The sequence below is a fragment of the Pseudophryne corroboree genome, chromosome 7 (assembly GCF_028390025.1).
Source record: "Pseudophryne corroboree isolate aPseCor3 chromosome 7, aPseCor3.hap2, whole genome shotgun sequence".
NCBI lineage: Eukaryota > Metazoa > Chordata > Amphibia > Anura > Myobatrachidae > Pseudophryne > Pseudophryne corroboree.
The window spans coordinates 116,533,118-116,554,673 of NC_086450.1; the positions used below are offsets into that span (position 1 = coordinate 116,533,118).

General features: G+C 44.4%; 1 protein-coding gene across 3 annotated transcripts in view; it reads right to left on the minus strand.

Annotated features, from left to right (window-relative positions):
• The window catches only part of CERS6 (ceramide synthase 6), a 694,449-nt gene extending 685,870 nt beyond the window's left edge, over positions 1–8,579 (minus strand). For 2 of the 3 annotated variants that reach the window (XM_063933580.1, XM_063933579.1), the window contains exon 1: positions 8,192–8,577. In XM_063933580.1, coding sequence (XP_063789650.1) covers positions 8,192–8,361 — 170 coding nt within the window. In that variant the 5' untranslated portion in view covers positions 8,362–8,577. Of the gene's footprint in view, positions 1–8,191 lie in introns of all 3 variants that reach the window. The other variant, XM_063933582.1, reaches the window with a different exon arrangement.
• Between the last annotated feature and the right edge of the window lie 12,977 nt (positions 8,580–21,556).

Below are 21,556 nucleotides of genomic sequence, written 5' to 3' on the forward strand. Positions count from 1 at the left end.
AATCTGTGCCAGGTTTTATGCAGAGAAGGATTCAACCAATTAACAGTCTACAATGTAGATAAAACTCAGCGTAATCAGCAGGAAATCTTTCTCAGCACTTGCCTTGTTTACGTAAACAAATCTTTTTGTAAACTTTTCTAAACCTTGTAAAGGTTCATTATATTTTATATAGACCTCTATAATATGTAGCAAAGAAGATTTACAGAAATGGTTTCCTGTGCCTACTGTACTTTATGCCTCATTTAGAATTAAAAGAAAGTCTAGTGATGTTACATGACACCTGGACAGATTATAGCGATGCTAACGGTTCAAATGCATTATCTTTCACATACAGGAACAATGCGAGCCGCTATTGCATATACAGGGGCATAGAGCGCCACACCGGGACCCGGTAAAGGTCGGAGGGTGCGTGGCTTAATAAAGTGGGCGTGACTATGTTCTTTAATGTAAAAATATTTTAATAATAAAATGCGCACTCCACAAGGGGGGGTGCCATTTTAACCACTTGCCTGGCATGGTGGCATCAGATGCGACCACACCAAGCTGGGCTTTCCTTGACATGGTCGCATCTGATGCGACCAGTCAGAAACGCCCACTACGGCGGCTGCTGAAAGTTAATCTTCCAGTATCCACCTATAACGGAGGGACCTCCAGGTCCCTCTGCACCCCGGCCCCGCACTACATGTGTCCCAATCACTGCTGGCTACAGCTATCGGGCTCGTTTGTAGCACCCCCCACAGTCGGCTCTGCAGTACAGCTCATTCGTAGGCTATCCGCGGCTCTCCCTCACTTCAAAGAGAAGCCGCGACTCCGCCCCCATGTGTCCTGATCACTGGGGCAGATGTATTAACCTGGAGATGGCATAAGGAAGTGATAAACCAGTGATATGTGCAATGTGATAAACGAACCAGCCAATCAGCTCCAATATGTAAATTAACAGTTAGGAGCTGATTGGCTGGTGCATTTATCACCTTGCACATATCACTGGTTTATCACTTCTTTTTCCTTCTCCATGTTAATACATCTGCCCCACTGTGCTCAGCAGTTATCGGGAAGCCAGCAGTGCCTTGGCTGTGTCCTGATCACTGTGGCCAGCAGTGATCAGGCAACCCGCAGCACATCTTCAGACCCCCGCACTTAGCGCCGGAGGCTCAGAGTGTCCTCCTCCCGCCGGCTTCAGCCTCTTGTAAGTGGAAGTGCAGGAGAGAGGAGAGGGTGTCGGTTCCCTGGATTGGGATTGGCGCCCTCTCCCCCCCCCCTTCCTATGTAGAAGAAACCAGGCGGTACTCAGCAGACTTAACCATTACTGTATAATTACCTCTACGAGGAGGGCACCACGGCATTCATCTATAACAACAGGGAGTGCCCACTCCAATATATAGGGGGGCTTTCAACATGGTAAGGGGGGATGGTGGTGGGGAGGTGGTTTATAAATATGATTTTTCTTTTACTACTAAGGGGTGGGGTGGGGTAATATTATTAGGATTTAAGACCATTCGGAGGTCTATTGCCAATAGGGTGTGGGAATTTATTTTATAATGGGGTCTTATGGACACGGGGGGATGGGGAAGGTGCAAAACACCCCGTAGAAATATATATTTTTTAAATAAAATATTTGAATATACTTTTAAAATTACTTTTGAAATGTTATTAAGTAATACAAAAAAAAAAAAAACAATTTCTGAGCATTTTTTGGGGGCAAAAATCGTCAGTTAAGTGGTTAATACAGGGGAGGGAGTGGCTTCACAGTCAGGATATACAAAAAACTCATTGTTGTTTCTTGGATGAATGACTATATTTGTTCATATAGCAATAAGAATTTAGAAGTATACGATAGGAGGCTAACGGAATAATACTATCAGCATGCTGCACTAAAATCATCGTTTAATTGTGTAAAAGGTTACAACTATGATGAATCACTCATTTGTGTACATAGAATACAAAACCTTAGCTTTATTTATGATGGTTGTTGAGAGAAATCTACTTTCTCTGTGATATATATTATATGCTGATCTTTATTATGGAAAGTGTGCTTTAGATGGCAACATATGGGGCAAATAAGTGAAATAAAGTAATAAAGTACACCTTCTTTAGAGACTAGCTACTATGTGGCACTAGAGGGCACAAGTTAAAGGGATAAACTCTCCTCATATTGTATATTAAGATGAGGTTGGGGCGCTGTGAATGACGCAGCACGTATATGGAAAGTGAGCCTATGTGATATCCCCCCTTTCTTGTACTGAATTCAACAGTGCCTTCTGTCTCTTTCAACACCAGAACAGCATAGTGTCAGTAACCCCCAAACTGGCTGCACTGATCGTAGTACCATCAGCCAGTGTTGGAGGTGAATGAGACACATTGCGTATTGTCCTGGCACAGTCTGTATTTCCATAGACTAGCATTAGTAATGGTCTCTCAACACGTATATAATGCATTAGCACATGCGTGGCAGCAGAACCACGAAATTTGCTGCACAGTCTTGCCTTCTACACCTTCTATATTTCTCTAATTTAAGAGCGGATTGCTATCCTTTATCAGTTCATCCTATTTTTTCAACACCAGAGCAGGTAGAGTGCCAGTAACTCTCTCATTGGTTGCGCTGACCGTAGTGTCATCAACCAAAAGCAGAAGCGAATGAGACACTCTCCGTGGATGCTCTGGCACTGTCTGTGATTCTAGAGACTGGCACGAGTAAGGGTCTTTCACCACGTATATAATGCTATAGCACATACGAGGCAGCAGAACCACGAAACACGCCCTAAGGTCTTGACTTACTGTTATTTGAGTCTCATTCATATATTGATTCTCCCTTATAGAAAGGGCTAAGGCCCGCTGGAGTTTATAAATCACCTGTACATTTTAATCTGTTACATGTTGTATTGTATGTATTGTGTCTTTATTTCGCCTTTTTAGATTAAGAGAGAATATTCTCCAAGCAATTTTAATCTTTGATCTTTAATAAAAGTTAAGTCTTATCATATGTTTTCTTTTTTGATCCTATATTGTTGCACACGTATTATAACACTTTTGAGTGCCCCACTCTAGGAGAGTTCTTGTCTACCTTCTTTGGTATATTTTTGTGTAATATGCTAACCAGTATGTCACTATGTCACGCTTAATGCATCCATCATGGCTCACTCCACTGCTGCAGGTTATTATGGGGGTCATTCCGAGATGATCGCACGCTGCAACTTTTTGCAGCCCGTATGATCAACTAGACGCTGCCTATGGGGGAGTGTTTTTTTGCATAGCAAGGCTGCGATCGCTTGTGCAGCCCTGCTATGCAAAAAAAGTTTTGTGCAGAACAAGACCAGGGTAAGAGTTACTTACCCTGTGCGATGAATCCAGTGTTGATTGTCCTGGAATTGACGTCAGACATCCGCCCTCCAAACGCTTGGACACGCCTGCGTTCGCTGCACCACTCCCAGAAAACGGTCAGTTGACACCCCGGAACGCCTTCCTCCTGTCAATCTTCTTGTGGCCGCCGCTGTGACCGCTTTCTTCACTAACGGCATCGCTGTCGCCGGGCAATGACGCGAATGTGCAATGTGGCCGCAGGGCATGCGCAGTTCCGACCCGATCGCACGGCTGTGACGAAGCACAGCGTTCGATCGAGTCGGAATGACCCCTATGTTAGGTGGGGGTTGTTTCTCTAACTGCACAGGCAGACAGTGGGGTTGTCGAGACCAGCTCTGCTGAATTGCATGGTGTTAATTGGTAGAAAACTACACAGAGGCAGAGTCAATGATGTCTAAGCAGGGCTGTCCAGGTGTAATACGTACTAAGCTTTGGAGAGAGAGAAAGTGGAGAGAATAAATTCCAGCCAATCAGCTCCTAATTGCCATGTTACAGGCTGTGGGCACATGTACTAAGGCTTGGACAGTGATAAAGTTCAGGTAGATAAAGTCCTAAAAAAACAGCTCCTGTCATTTTTCAAACACAGCCGGGTCATTCCATGAAATGGTCTTTTTATGTAACGTTTGTTACAAGTTTTCATGACAAGCTTTGCATCAAAATTAAAGCATATCATGTACCACACAAACAACATTTACTTTGCACAAAATATTCAAAACAAATGCTCAAAAAAATATATTTCAAATGAAATATATTTCAAAATGTAACGTTTGTTACCATGGAATGACCCAGCCTATAACATGGCAGTTAGGAGCTGAGTGACTGGTACTTTCTCTCTCTCTACTCTTTATCACTCTCCAAGAGTTAGAACAACTCCCCCTGTGTTTATAAAAGGACAGTAAGGAGCTGGTTGGCTGGTACTGTATCTATCTCCACTTTATTACTCTCCAAGGCTTAACCCTCTTGTTCTACTAAACTTTACGTGAGTGGAAAGACTGGAGAGTTCTAGAGAAAAAAATGGGCATATAGCCCAAACAAACTTTTTTTTTAACATATAAATTAAGTCGCACTTACAAAGGCTAGGAATAAATTCAGAAGACAGAATAACAGAAGACAGAATAACAAATAGCCCACGCGATTCTGATTTGATTAACCCTTTATGACCCATTGCATGTTTCCAGTGTATCCCAGTGATGGTAAAGTAGACGAATGAGGCCTTAAGTAACCCCCCAAAAAAATGGTTTGGTCATTTAAACCCAATGTCCATCCTAATGGACAACGATTTGCTAGCATTGGAGCTTGTACACCAAAACATTGTATTTTATTTTTTGATACTTTAGCAACTCCAATTACTGTTCGCATAACGATTTTGCCAAAATTTGACTGACAAAGTTCATTATTTTACTTGTAAAGTGTGATACTCACCTCATGCATAGCCAGATTAAGGGGGGCACATGGAATATTGTACCCCAGGACCCCCTCTGTTAGAGAGCCCCCCAGCCGGAGCACATTGACATCACTAGCTCTCACTCATGTGCAGCAGCAGAACCAGGCAGTCCTCCTGAGTCCTGTCCCATTAGTACAAAGGCTGCTGCTATTCTTGCATGTGACAAGATAGATTATAGATTTTATTTTTCTGTATTTTAAGGTTATTTATGTTGTCTTTGTTCCACTACAAGAAAACTTTATAAAATAGTTTTCTCTCAATTAGGTAGAGCTATAAACAGTACCCAGGCATTATTAAACTATTAGTTTAAATGTAATATTGGTTTCAATTTAAAATACACAATCTAATATGTACTCCCCTCCATTCCCTTAGGCCCCCCTGTCTTAAGTGCCCTGGGCATCCCTAAAGCTCATGGCAATCTTTCTGGGCGATGCCATCTTTAAAACTCACAGCGAACGTTTCAAGCCGGTGCTGCCATCTGCCAGAAAATGTTCACAGTATTTTCGTACAGTAAAATGGACACTACGATTTAAATGGTAACCGTCATCACAATACAGTCTATGCAATAAATGTTTTAATAATGTCCTTTTACGTGGATAAGGAGTCATAAAGGGTTAACCATGATCTATACCTCTGTTAAACATTTCGGGATAGCAGATTTCAACATATAATGAGAACACATGAAACATTATGATAAAATAATGTTTTCATGCGTGCCTGGTGAAGGGGGCTAGCCCAAGATGCATATCAGGGGCACAGATCATAGTTAACCTGAACAAAATTCTATTCCATGTACAGTACAGCAAGATCTGTTTATTTCCTCAGATATTACAGCAGATCTGCAGTGTGGATACAAAACTATTCAATGCACAGTCCTAGATTACAGTGTCTCAAAAATAGCAAATAGATATAAATCTGGTGAGAAGGTAAAACAATAACTAAACATGGAGCCATCCTTTTATATCTGTAAACTGTGAGACTTTGAACCTTAATTAGATTTGGTTTTGCATAGTTGGCAACAATTGAAAGCAATTTGCATGATCAAATCTCTGCCAAGCAGGTGCACTCCATGCGGATAGAAGTCAGAGAGGCCCCAAAGTGGCAGGAACAGCGTACGGGTACACTGCATAATGGGTTTGTTAGTTTGTGCAAATAAATACGGACTCCTTTATTATTTATAAAGTGGTGACACGTTATACAGAGCTATACAGTAAGTGGACATTATTCAGACACACCAGTCACTACCACAGTGGAGCGCACAATCTAATGTACAGTACCCAACACACACACACACACACATACACACACACACACACAAAGGGGACAATTATTAGTAAGAAGTCAGTTACCCTCTGAATTATGGGAGAAACTTAAGTTTTCAGAGAATATCCACAAAAACACAGAACATACTATATATATATATATATATATATATATATATAATTACTACCAGTTATTTATATAGCACACACATATTCCGTAGCACTTTACAGAGAATATTTTGCCCATTCACATCAGTTCCTGCCCCAGTGGAGCTTACAATCTACATTCCCTATCACATGTACACACAGACACATTCACACTAGTGTTAATTTTGTTGGGAGCCAATTAACCTACCAGTATATATTTGGACTATGGGAGGAAACCTGAGTACCCACAGGAAACCCACGCAAGGACGGGGAGAATATACAAACTCCACACAGTTAGGGCCATGGTAGGAATCGAACCCATGACCTCAGTGTAGTGAGGCAGTAATGCTAACCATTACACCATCTGTACTGCCCATGTGTATATATATATAAAATTATATTTCTATCTTTCTATTCCACATAGTACTGTCAATATTAGCTCTACCACATTGTATAGCAGATAAACATAATTGCATCTGACAATATAAAAAAAAAAGGACTACTGTATAGGTTACTTTTATTGCAGAGCCAAGAGTTTATAAAATGGGAGTGGAAACAACAATTTTAGGAATATCTGGAAGCACCCAAGTGGGATGCCATATACGTATCATAATATACAAGCTTTGGTTCATCACCGGCTCCCACGTTATTGGCAATGACATCAGAAACCAGCAAGGATAAAAGAGACAATTAGTTATACACAATTCTGTCCTTATAACCTTTGAACACTCCCAAATGAAGGAGTACTACCATTCTGCTTATAGCGATGCATGACATTCTGGAGAACATCCTTAAATGTATTATTATCATTTCTTATTAAACAATATTTGTATTGCACCAGCATATTACGCTGCAGTTTACAGGGAATATTTTTCATTAAACATTTGCATGACTCTATAATACTTCTTTAATAAAAAAAAACAGCTCTAGAAAAAGTGAGTTCTAAACTAAAAAAAAAAAAAATTAAAATGTCACTTCAGATTGTTGCTATAGAAACTGCAGAAATATAACAATATATTTATCAAAACATAATTATGATGGATCCAATCACCCACAGGGACACGTGAGATGAGACCGTGACAGCCAGCATCAACTGTTAGACCTGGTAGCCTCTGTCACTACCCTTTGTTAAAAAAAATTAAGCAAATGCTAAGAGATTGTAGGAATCACAACCAACCTCCAATACTACCCCTCTCAGAATAGCATCATTCCACACAAGGATCTATAACCAATAAATCATTGCAGATATGACTAAAACAATCACCTGACGTTTTAATAATTTGTCATTTAAAAGAAGCATTTAATTTGAAACCCCTGACTCTCAAATGGCAGCAAAAATATGAATCCTCAATACAAGACTTATTTCCGTTTCACATCATCAGCATCAAAGGAGACATGAAGTTGACCTCTGTTCCAGTCAGTATTGCTGAGGACTTCCAATCACAATCACCTCCCACTGACAGTAATAGCACAATCTGTTGAAAGCTGAGATAGATTATAAAAGCCCACAGTGCGAGTGGACAGCACCAAGCAGCATCTCTTAGATTCAACCTGTCCTCCAAAACCAACTCTGCAACATCACCTGTCACATAGCGTAGTATACAGTCAAATCATTCCTAAATTGTATTGCAAGTTTTGTATTTTTTGCTTATTTATTTAATTAATTCATTTTTAAGAAGCACAACAGATTGTACTTTGATTAATTGTGCAAGTCCCCCCCCCCCCCTCTCCCCTTCCCATAACTGCAGAACTGCTGCAGAAACTCTTGGCAAGCGATGCCTACTTCTTACTACAACTCACTATGGGATTCTGTGGCATCTTAATTCTTTTTCTAAATAACTTCCTGAGTGGGTTTGAATTTAAATCTGTCCCTATGTCCCTATGTATACACCTTAGAAGGGTGAGGGGTAAGTGATGGCTCTGAAGAGTTTACAAAAATACCCAAACCAAGTAATTGCACTGTGATCATTTCTATGCTTACCTCTCAAAGAACAAGCGTATCATAAATATGCAGAATGCCAGAGGTAGGGCCAAGTACAGGTCCTCAGCTTGGGGGAAAGTAGCTTCCTCTGTGTTCTTCAGATCTGCCCAGGTTACATTGTGAGGCAGCCAAAATCTCTCATTCCAAAACCAAACCAGGACACCTGCCATCTTGAGTGCTTGACCTGTCTACAGTGCTGGGCTCCTGTGTGACTACCTGCAGCAGTAGCAGGAGGATGCTAAGCAATGAGGATACTGCTGCTGCCTGGAGGATGTGTAGGTGACTGTGGGGTGTAATCAGTCTGAGCTCTGCCTCTATTCCTCCTCTCTCTTCCTTCTCATCATTAGGAAGAGGCGGACTCTGTCTGCACTCACACACAGGAGCATCTGCAGCTGCCTGCAAGCCAGGCTCAGTCTCTTCCCATGTAAGCATGCCTTTGATTGGACACTGTGCACAGCACTATTCCCTGCACTGGGAACCTATCCTTTATTGGGCAATGTCTCATGTACAGTATGTAGTGAAGGCTGCTCTTTGTATCTGATACAGGGTATCCAGCGAGCAGAGACGTGATAACAGCTGTGCAGCCAAATCCCTGTACAAAGTTACAGGCAGCTGTAGGGGCTGATTCCCAGGTCTAGGTATGGTTACAGTTATTCATTTATCCAACAGTCACATTGCAGGGGAGAGCCTGACGTATACATGAAATAGGTGAGTATAACAGCACACCTGGCTCACTGTCAGAATGTTTCTACAAATAGAGAAATAATAACGTACATTTCATTTATAATGCTAAAACAGCATTCTAAACTAATTTTTTCACTTCTCTTTTGTAATGGCTATTGTAAATCTCAGGAGGGAAAAATACTGACTTACTGATCTACGTATTCTCTAAACGTAGTAATATTGGGTCTTATTTTTAGACCCAGACGCCACTGCGCTTGTGTACGCAGCGGCTGCATCCAAAGAGCCAGCTGCAGTGCACGTGTGCAGGTGGTCATGATGCGATCGCAGTCCCGGAATATGCGAGTGCATCATGATTGATAGCTCCGGGTGTTGGGGGAGCGGCACTGTGGTGTTTCGTGAGCGTGGTCCGGACAATGCAGGTGCGTCTGGACCGTTTTTAGGGCAGATGCACAGGCAGATGTCATCCTCTAATCGATGCGTTCGCAATTGAGAACAAATCGCGGGGTGGCACAGCACACATGCTGGAACGGCCTTGCCCTGTGCTTGGCGGCCCCCGGCATGTGAGTAGATGGGCGCAGATCTTGCTGCTGAAGCAAGACTGCGTACATCTCTGAATAGCCCCATTGTACTAACATCTATCGTTCCTATAATAACTGAGTGCTAGCAGCCCATAGCATCCCAAAAAATCAAGGAGTTTACCCAGAAGGAACTTTGTGGGCCCCATAGCTACATTTTCAAGGGGCCCCTCCTTTTCTGTAGAGACACCGCTGTCCATGATGGTTGTTCATTTTATGCTCCATAATATTGCCCTAGTTCATTTTATGCACCGTACAGTATTACTGGCCTAGTTAATTTCATGCCCCATAGTATTTCCCTAGTTCACATTGTAAGACACAGTGCCACCAGTTCATATTATGGCACATTGTATTCCCCCAGTTCACTGTTTGCCACATTGTAGTGCTGCCAGTACACATTATGACACACAGGGCTAGATGCATCATCGCTTGGAAAGTGATAAAATGGAGAGTGAAAAAGTACCAGCCAATCAGGTCCTAACTACCATGTCACAGGCTGTGTTTGAAAAATGGCAGTTAGGAGCTGATTGGCTGGTACTTTTTAACTCTCCATTTTATCACTTTCCAAGCAATGATGCATCTAGCCCACAGTGTGGTAAATTTACTAAAGCTTCTAAAAATGAAAAGTGGTGATGTTGCCCATGGCAACCAATCAGATTCTGTCTATCATTACTCTATTGCATCTTAGAAAATGATAGACAGAATCTGATTGGTTGCTATGGGGAAACATTTTTCATTTATAAAAGCTTTATTAAATATACCTCGGTGCCTCCAGTTCACATTATGCCACACACATGGGGCATTGAACAACCAGGGTTACTTCCTAATGTGGGAAATTCCATTCTTAGTGGAGATCTTCTTAATTGTGGTACACTGTCATGAAAAGCAGCCTTCCCTGCAATGAGTAACACTGCTTCACAAGTAGCAGTAATACTTACTGGATTTTGGTTCTAAATCATCATCGTGATTTGGTTTTGCAGAACCACCATCAAGTGTTTTTGGATCTGGTTTTCATTAAAAGGAGATTTATGGTACGAACTTACCCTTGTTAAATCTCTTTCTGCGAGGTACACTGGATTCCACAGGGAATAACATCGAGGTGTAGAGTAGGATCTTGATCCGAGGCACCAACAGGCTAAAAGCTTTGACTGTTCCCAGAATGCATAGCGCTGCCTCCTCTATAACCCCGCATCCGTGCACAGGAGCTCAGTTTTTGTTAACCAGTTCAATGCAGTAACAGGTAAAAGAGACGACAACCGTTATTAGCCACAGACACCACATTCTCACGACAGGCGAAAGTGTCAGCGGCTAATGCCATACCAACCCAAAGAAGCTAAGTGCGTCAGGGTGAGTGCCCTGTGGAATCCAGTGTACCTCGCAGAATGAGATTTAACAAGGGTAAGTTCTTACCATAAATCTCCTTTTCTGCAGCGGGGTACATTGGTATTCCACAGGGAATAACATTGGGGATGTCCTAAAGCAGTTCCTTATGGGAGGGGACGCACTACAGTGGGCACAAGAACCCGGTGTCCAAAGGAAGCATCCTGGGAGGCGGAAGTATCGAAGGCATAGAACCTTATGAACGTGTTCACTGAGGACCACGTAGCCGCCTTGCACAATTGTTCAAGGGTCGCACCACAACGGGCCACCCAAGATGGTCCAACAGACCGAGTAGAATGGGCCTTGATGGTAGCAGGAGCTGGAAGGCCAGCCTGTACATAAGCATGTGCAATCACCATTCTAATCCATCTGGCCAGGGTCTGCTTGTGAGCAGGCCAGCCACGTTTGTGAAAACCAAACAGCACAAAGAGAGAAACAGACTTCCGAAGGGATGCAGTTCTCTTCACATAGATACGGAGAGCCCATACCACATCCAAAGACCGCTCTTTGGAAGACAAGTCAGAAGAGGCAAAGGCCGGAACCACGTTCTCCTGATTAAGGTGGAAAGAAGACACCACCTTAGGTAAGTACCCGGGACGTGTTCTAAGAACCGCCTGGTCACGGTGAAAAATTAGATATGGGGACCTACTAGACAAGGCACCCACTCTCCGGCGTGTACGTCCTTACGACTGAGGAAGTCCGCTTCCCAGTTTAGGACCCCCGGAATGAACACTGCCGATATGGCTGGCAGATGGCGTTCTGCCTACTGAAGAATTCTTGAAACTTTCCTCATCGCCATGCGGCTGCGAGTGCCGCCTTGATGATTTATGTACGCCACCATGGTGGCGTTGTCCGATTGTACTTGAACAGGTCTGTTCTGTATTAAATGCTGGGCCAAGTTCAGAGCATTGAACACCGCCCGCAGTTCCAGAATGTTTATCAGGAGGAGAGACTCCTCCTTGGTCCACTGACCCTGAAGGGAGTGTTGCTTCAACACCACGCCCCAACCTCTCAGACTGGCATCCGTTGTCAGAAGGACCCAGTTGGAGATCCAGAAAGGACGACCCCTGCTCAATCGTTGGTCCTGAAGCCACCAGCTCAGTGACAGCTGGACCTCTGGAGATAAGGAGATCAATAAGACCTGATCCGGTGAGGCAGGCCGTCCCACTTGGCAAGAATCAATTTCTGTAGAAGGCGGGAATGGAATTGAGCGTACCATGTCGAAAGCCGACACCATGAGACCTAGCACTTGCATTGCCGAATGTATCGACACTTGCGGACGAGATAAGAAGCATTGGATCCTGTCCTGAAGTTTCAGCACTTTCTCCTGAGACAAGAATAACCGCTGGTTGTGAATGTCTAACAACGCCCCCAGGTGCACCATGCTCTGAGCAGGGACCAGGGAAGATTTCTTCCAGTTGAGCCACCCGTGGGCTTGCAGAAACTGGAGCGTCAGATCCAGATGGCGTAGGAGAATTTCTGGGGAATTTGCCAGGATCAACAAGTCGTCCAGATACGGCAGAATCTTGACCCCTTGACGGCGGAGTACAGCCGTCATTACCGCCATGACCTTGGTGAAGACTCGCGGAGCCGTGGTCAAACCAAAAGGTAATGCCCGAAACTGGTAATGATGGTTACCAACAGCAAACTTCAGGTACTGCTGATGCGACATTGCAATGGGAATATGCAGGTAAGCATCCTGTATGTCCAGGGAGACCATATAATCCCCAGGTTCCAAGGCCAGAACAATAGAGCGAAGTTTCCATACGAAACTTGGAGACCCTCACAAATTTGTTCAAGGACTTGAGGTTGAGGATGGGCTGAGAGGACCCATTCGGATTTCGGGACTATGAACAGTGGTGATTAGTACCCCTTGCCTCTCTGAGCCAGAGGCACCTGTACTACCACTCCTGTGTCCAGGAGGGACTGTACCACCGAATGAAGAGTTTTTGCCTTCACCTGATTGCGAAGGGACGCCTGTCAGGCAAAATCGATGAGGGGGATGATTCTTGAAGGATACGTCGTAATCTCGAGTGACGACTTCCCGTACCCAGGCATCGGAAGTGGTCTTCAACCATTCCTGGGTAAACCCTAGAAGTCGGCCCCCCCACCCTGGGATCCCCCAGAGGGAGGCCTGCCCCGTCATGCAGCAGGCTTGTCAGTTTTGGAAGCAGGCTGACGGGCAGTCCAGGCCCGTTTAGGTTTGGGCTTATTGGGTTTGGAAGTGCGAGCCTGTTTCGGGTACGCCTGACCCTTTGCTTTCCCTGAAGGACAAAAGGAGCGAAAGGAAGTACTCTTTGCCTTTGGTACCGAAGGAGCAGTACTAGGTAGACAAGCTGTTTTAGCAGAGGCTAAGTCAGCCACTATCTTAAGGTCTTCTCCAAAAAGAATGTCTCCCTTAAAAGGGAGTACCTCCAGGGTTTTCTTAGAGTCCAGATCTACAGACCAGGACCACAACCAGAGAATCCGGCGAGCCAAAATGGACGTAGTAGAAGCCTTGGCCGCCAGAACCCCAGCATCAGAAGCCGCCTCCTTAATGTAATGAGAAGCTGTGACAATATATGATAGACATTGTCTAGCATGATCAGAAACGTTGCAATGGTGGGACGATGCGCAGCTGGTGTAAATCGCCTTTAAACAACCCTCCACACGCTTATCCGTCGGTTCTTTCAAAGACGTGATGGTAGTAACAGGCAGAGCTGAGGATACCACCAGCCGCGCCACTTGCGAATCCACTGGCGGGGGTTTCTCCCAATTTTTACTTAGCTCTGCCGCGAGGGGATAGCGAACCAGCATCTTCTTGTGAGGCGTGAATTTCTTCCCTGGATTTTCCCAGGATTCCTGACGTATGTCAACTAAATGGTCAGAGTGAGGTAAAACTTGTTTAACCACTTTCTAACGTTATAATCTGTCCGGTTTCTTAGGGGCAGTATCAGGCTCTGGGTCATCAGTAATTTGAAGAATTATCCTGATAGCCTCAAACAAGTCAGGAACATCCACCTATGAAACAGATTCCCCATCAGAATTATCAGTATCAGTGTCTGTGGGGTCATTATGATCCATGACTAAGTGCTGAGGCGTGAAACGCGTTGGACCGTGTGACCGGAAGTACGACATTGCCGCGACCGGAAGTGCTCTGCACCTGCGATTCGGACATACATACAGTGAAGCAGGAGCTTGGAAACCAGCCACGGGAGCCAGAAGTCATCACTACAGCAAGGTAGAGACAGGGAAAGCTAGCATATAACTATCTGCTGAGGACACCCCAGCAGGCGCATATATATGGAATCCAAACATACTATTTAAAATTAAAAATTCCGGACACTCACCTCATTAACTCAAAAAAAGAGCTGTAAACATAATGGTATCTTCCCCCTCCCCCCCCCCCCCTCTCTTTACAGTGCTCTGACATATATATAATTTTTTATTGCTATGTCATTATATACGCCATCCTCATCAGGTGAGGTGTCTGGTACGTTGGTGGATTGTGAGGAAGTAATAGTCCGCTTAGAGGACCCCCTGGTCTTAGGCGACCGAGGGGGAGATTTCTGTTTAGTTCGTGATTGGTTCAATTGCTGTAACTGAGTGGACAGTTGATCTGCCCGTGGCGGATTAACCGCAGGGACCATAAGCGGTTGCACCGGCACAGGAGGTCCCATAGGGGGCATAAGTCTAGTTACCAGCGTATTCAATAACGTGGAGAAAGTAGCCCAAGGTGGGTCATTATGCACCCTTGTTGCTACGGTCCCACTAGGGGGTAGGGAACCCCCAGAACCTGATCCCTTTGCTGCAATGTTTTCCTCTAATGTGTCTTCTCCATCACCACCACGCAGTGTGGGAACAGCCTCAGCTCCTTTGCCTCTTGTAGCTGACTTGTCTGAAAGCTCAATTCAAGGCAACCCAGTACAATATCAGCAGCACAACACCTGGCAAGAACCCACTACGTAGTACAAACGAGTTCCAGAGGTATATGGTGACTAAAAATCACAGAGAAAAATACACAACAAGTATATCTTGTGAAACACCTATATTAAGTAATAATCCTGACGCACTTAGCCCCCTCGGGTTAAAGAATATAGGGATAGCAATCTGAGTGAGATACACGAAATGGAGGTCACACAGCAGCTATATGCACACACACATAGTCACATTGTACAATGCAGAAATTATGACATGCAATAAAACTGCACTGGACTAGCAATACAGAGTAATACTAAGTATAGCTATACACTCAATAGATATAACAATGCACAGTAAAGACTGGATGTATATAACAGGGTACTTGTACTAAATAACCCTGACTAAATGCATTTTTTCTGTCAACAGACATGTAGAATACTTAAGTGTCCTGTAAAATGCACAGCGCTGACATGCAGGTGGCTTTACAGAGGAGGATTTGCCCAAACAGTCCCAGGATCAGCTCAGTCTGACCTAATGGCGCCCAAACGCTGACAGGGAGTGAGGGAGAGAGAGATATGCAGCTCCAGGGCGGGAACATTTACTCTAAATGGCGCCCCGGGGCTGGGGGAGGGGCTACAGGTCAGAGCCTTATCCCCTTGCTGGACTTCACCACCGGGTACTGTGGGCCTTAGCAAACAGATTTTTGAGAGAATCCAACCTGTGCCCTTGCCCTGGTGGTCTAGTGGGGTCCCTGTACTGCCACAGTGTCCACGCCAGCACGCGCGGCCCGCCTCCCACCGGCCGCGCCAGATCGTGGTTTACAGCGGGTCCCGTCTGGGGGACCCAGTTACCTCCTCCCTGAGTGCGGCCACGCGACCCTGGAGAGCTGCGGTGGTGTGTGTGTGCCTGACTGAAGAAAACCGGAGCCTCCACTGTAATTACCAGGCAACCAGGGCGCGGGAGTATACAGCGCCGCTGGGGGAGGTGATGGAGTTGCAGTAGGAGATGTCTGACTGACATCTAACACTCAGTGTCTCTGCTGCAGCCCTTCAAGTCTTCATGTTTCACTTAAAAAATCTCTTCTGAGGGCTGCTGGAGCAGCCCACCTGTTGTATGCCTGCTTACTGCATGGCACCAACTGCAAAACTGAGCTCCTGTGCACGGAGGCGGGGTTATAGAGGAGGCGGCGCTATGCATTCTGGGAACAGTCAAAGCTTTTAGCCTTTTGATGCCTTGGATCAAGATCCTACTCTACACCCTGATGTTATTCCCTGTGGAATACCAGTGTACCCCGCTGCAGAAAAATCAATAAAAATCGATAAAACAGTTACAATTATGTAGTTTGGGCCTGTTTTTGTTCAAACACTGAGCAAACGCTTACACCTCTCACGGCCCCAGCACCATAGAGTTAGCCGCACATGGGCATACCCATTGTGGGGTGGTACAGCACACATGCTGGGACGGCCTTGCCCTGTGCTGGGCGACCCCCAGCATGTGAGTAGATGGACACAAATCTTGCTGCTGAAGCAAGACTGCGTACATCTCTGAATAGCCCCATTGTACTAATATTTATTGTTCCTATAATAACTGAGTGCTAGCAGCCCATAGCATCCCAAAAAGTCAAGGAGTTTACCCAGAACGAACTTTGTGGGCCCTATAGCTACATTTTCAAGGGGCCCCTCCTTTTCTGTAGAGACACCGCTGTCCATGGTGGTTGTTAATTTTATGCTCCATAATATTTGCCCATGTTATTAACATCAATAACGGAATTTCCAATCAATTTTGTCCACCTCACCATACACTCTCCTGGGCGAAATGGCACCTGAAATCACAAGGCAGGAACTTACATATGTAGCCACTCTCATCTCTGCTGCACAGATGGCGCAGCTAGTGTGCCCGCGAATGAATGTGCGCATGCATAAGCACGCACGTGCCCATTCATTCCTATGGGCGAACAGATATTGTCCCAGAGCAAAACAGTTTCAGAACCCCTGATTTAGTATAATAATAATAATAATAATAATATTGTATAAATAAATACAGAAATTGGCATTCTGGTCACCCTACAGTACAGCAGATCAGATGGTATTTCTATAGTTTACATAGCCTGATTTTGTCAATGCAACAGCAAAAAAATCAGAAAGAGGGTAGCACTGAACCTGCCACTACCATGGAGCAAAATAAATCACTGAAATATTATCCCTCTATTGGTCCGGAATACATACTGTTTATCGGCGAACGGGATGCTGGCTGTCAAGAATGCCGGCAGCGGGGTGAGCGCTAAGAGTCCCCTTGCAGGTTCGCTGAGCTCGCCACACTGCGGGCTTGGTGGCTCGCCACAGGTTCCATTATCACTCTATGGGTGTCGTGGACACCCACGAGTGGGAATAGCCTATGTGCACCGGGAGTCCGGCAGTCGGCATTGTCTGCTGTCGGCAAATTTATTGCATCCCTTTGGTATTTTATTCTGTCAACATGGAGAACATATACAGAGAATGAGAATTAGATGACACCGTGTACTGTATATACTGTACAGTAAGCACAGTTTGTCCACATTTACAGGTTCACATCCGAGTCTTGGTCCATCTTCACAACATAATTGTGACCCTATTTTCCCTGTCGGGGGGGGGGGGGGGGACGGGACTTTTGCCCTGGGTGCACAAGGTCTAGAACCGGCCTTGGGTGGCAGCTTCACTTGCTAACATTAGGAATTCCGTAGCCATACAAATCGCCCTTACTAAAGCATGTGCGCACAAACATGATTTAGGCCCCTACTCAAAAATGAACCCAAGGCAGCAATGCTAACTACTGTGGGTGAAACTGTGGTGAAAACCCCAGAACATCTGCTATTATGTATTTAGTATGTTTATTAAAATATAGGATTCTCTTAAAGTTAAAAATGTTCCATCATGCAACAATTTTGAACAAAGCCCGAGAGAATTATGTGTCATATAAGAGGCTGTTGAGGGTCTTGGCGTGTACATGATAAATGTGATACAGTTAAATGGACAAGAAAAGGGCACTTCATAAACTGAACTCTGACCTGGCCTCTATTATCTAGAATTACACAAAGAGAGAGGAAGAAATGTTCTACTTAGAGAGTATAGAAAATGAGTAATGTTTTATTATTGCACCCAGACAGCCTCTAACCCAAAGTATCTGCTTAGAAACAAAATACCAGAGATGATCTCTCAGTCATATGTTATTTCATCTTATTTTTCGTTGCAATCACTTGTGTACAACAGTAGATGGAAATATCAATATTAATGTAACATAAACAATTGTAAGATGTTTTGTATCGTAGTTGTCTACTCTCTCTGTAAGATGTTTTGTATTGTAGTTGTCTACTCTCTCTGTATTTCCTGGGTCTCCTTAATTTGGGGGAGCACCTAGGACAGTGGGCAACTCTCTGCATGCCAACTACTTTCCTGTGTATTCCCTAAGTATGACGTCATCACTGCCCAACCCCTGGGAAAAAAGTAATGGGACAGGGCCGCAATGATACCAATCATAGAATCACATCTTCAGCAATCCCACCAGGACTTTCCCATTGATGGGTCACCCATATGGACATATGGGAGGCGAAAGGGGTGTGATAATAGGCCTGATTCAGGTTTGTAAGCAAAGCAGCATAGCACGCAGCTGGGCAAAACTATGCTGCACTGCAGGTGATGCAGATGTAACATGTGCAGAGAGAGTTAGATTTGGGTGGTGTATGTTGAAAATTAACTCTAAAGTGCAGTGTAAAAATAAAGCTGTCTAACATTTTGGGCTATATGCAAAAGCAGCCAGTATATATCCTGCACAGAAACATTATAACCCAACCAAATCTAAATCTCTCTGCACATGTTATATCTGCCCCACCTGCAGTGCAAATTGGTTTTACCCAGTTGTGTGCTTTGCTTACAAATCTTAATCAGGACCAATATGGATTACTATGAAACGCATTATCACAGCCCTACTCCTGAACGATAATGTCATCAGTTTCGGCAAAATGTTGCATGGCAGAGATTATGCAAAGCAGTGTCATGCCCTGGCCCCTCCCACCTGCACATACCCCTTGACGGATATCATAGTGGCCTCCTAGTTAAAGCTGGAAAGTACTTTATGGCTTATATATGTAATTTCTGTAGAATACACGCTCTAGAGGCCTCTAGAGGTGTGGAGATTAGCAGTATAGCTAATTATTTTGCCAAGGAAGCTGTAAAGTTTCCAGCTGCTCCAGAATTTAGAAGAACAGGTAAGTATGCAGACAACATAGTGTGTTTGAAGGGGTTCAATATGATTTACAGACGGACACAATACCGACGGTCATAATCCCGACAGCCATTGACCGACAGTCAAAATACCGACATGGTCAAAATATCGACATTCATAATGACGACATGTTCAAACTGCTGACATGGTCAGAATACCCACATTTGAAATGACGACATGTCAAAATACAGACATTGCGTTTTTTGGTGGGGGATGTTGTGTCACTATCGACATAGGTCGGCATGGACACGGTCTAAGTGTACCACGGCCCCTAGCATGGTTCGCTACACTCGCCATGCTTTGGGCACACTATTATATTCCCCCTCCAGGTCCACTGGGATGGTAAAGTATGAACAAGTCTGTTTTGGGGCAAAAAATCGCCATTTTGACATGTCGGCTTTTCAAATGTCGGTATTCTGACTATGTTGTCATTTTGAACATGTTGGTATAATGAATGTAGGTATTTTGACCATATCTGTACATTTTGACTGTCAATGGCTGTCGGGATTATGACCATCGGTTTTGTGTCCCTCGGTAAATCAACTGCTACTTATTTAGAGTTCACATGGATTACACAATCTGGTTTACAAGGAGATTGAGCAGATGCTCCTAAATTGACTGATCCAGCATTATCTACAGTGGAAGTAAGCATTCCCTGACTATTTTAGGACAAGCCCCAAGCATTTGACCTAGACTAGCACAGTAGAGACACAAGTTTTTTCAGAATCATCTTTCTTCTTCTGGAGTGAGACGGGAACAACCTACTTGCATGGGTTCCTCTGAATAAGGAAAAGTAGATTGAAAATGTGAGTGTGAAGAATCTTGGGACACTCCATGCTACCCCTTTCATGGGCCCTTTCACAGAAGCTGAGGTCCAGTTTGCTGCAAAGGGATATCAGGTTGTCTAGGCCAGTGGGTAATTCTCAAGCGGTCCATTCTTCTTTAATTCTGCCTGAGAGGCCTTGCCAAAAGATAACGACAATACCCTCATTATTCCACCGGAGTTCTAATGAAAGAGCTTACAGAAGAAGTGCACAACGTATTGTCTAACAGTATATAAGCCTTCATAAAGTTGCCAAATGTCAGATGATGAAGGTGTTGTTCTTCCATGCTCATCAAAGATCCTACATAATGTAGTTAAGAAGCTGTGATAGCTTAATAGGATTGGATCGTATATTTTCCACTGCGGCGATGCCCATTCCAGTCTTGATCAGAGAAAAAAGACATAATGTAGGCAATCTTAGCTCTTGCTGTAGAGAAGTTCCTAGGTTGCTGCTCAAAATGGATCCTGCATTGGTTCAGAAATCCCCAGCAAGTTTTAGGATCCCTATCCTATTTAGGCAGAGTAGGTAGGTGGAACCAGAAGACTGAAGGCAGAGAACTGGACCTAACTTGATCAAGTAAGTGTGTTACGGCTTGGTTACTTAGAGGCATTGGATAGGTCCTGTAGGAAATGTCATTAAAAAGCTAATTGGTTTTTCAGTCTGCTAGCCTAATATTGGACTGGGTCCATCTTTGGGGTCAGTTTCCTTCCAAATCCATTTAGCCAGAACAAACTGTCATGGCACTAGGGTTTGTTGATATGGGGTACAGAGATGTATGGTCTGAAGTGTGTATGAAGCTGGATGGCTCAATAATGCTGTTGTTCTTGCAGTTTACTAGTAGCAATAGATGCTGCAGAATGGTAAGAATAGGTATTGAGCTCAGGTGCAGGCTAGCAGGATAGCCTATGGTTGTAGCAGAATGTAGGATATTTAGAAGTAAACTGAGATACACTGGAACTGGGTGGCGGTAGCACAACTGAGGCAGAATGTAATGAAATGTGCTGTGAAGCAATACTGGAGTAGGTTTTCTGGATAGAACTGAAACAGAATGATGTGAAGCACTAGTGGAACAGATTTTCTGGATAGCACTGGGGCAGAATGCTATAAAACAATACTGGAGCTGATACTGAATCCAGAGCAAGGACGCCCATCTGCAGAGAGTTCTTGTTTTGGCAATGAGTAGTCAATTCTTGCTGGTTTAAATAGGGCACCCTTATAGACCAGCTGAATCATGTTATTAAGTAGGTGGAAACTGGTTTGTGATGCACTTTTCTGGTCACCCCCCTCAGTATCCTGGCCCATGGCCACTCTCGGCAGCCCTGTGAGGAGTAAATGTATCAGTAGAACACTCCAGCCATGGCCACCATCGGGGGGAGATTGCCAGGATTGGATTATCGAGTACGGACAGAGAGGGGTAACCACCACAGAAAGGCTGAGTAAGCGTGCTAATCATCCCACTGGCATTGTGTTATGTCCCCAACACATGGAGACACCTTGAATACATTGCTCACAGTTTTTATTTCCCAAAAGTCTGACTCTGAGCTGCTGGGTTTCCAATCCCCAGGACCAGCCACCAATGAGCTCCCAGACCTGCCCCTCCTCTTCTGTCCTCCTATTGTAATATTGATTCCCTTTCCCAGTGAGTCCTAGGGCCGGGGTCCATCTGCTGCCTGTATGTGCCAACAAGTGTATGGCCAGACAGTGACACAAGGCGATGGATGTGGAGGGGTGCGGAGGGGAAGTGA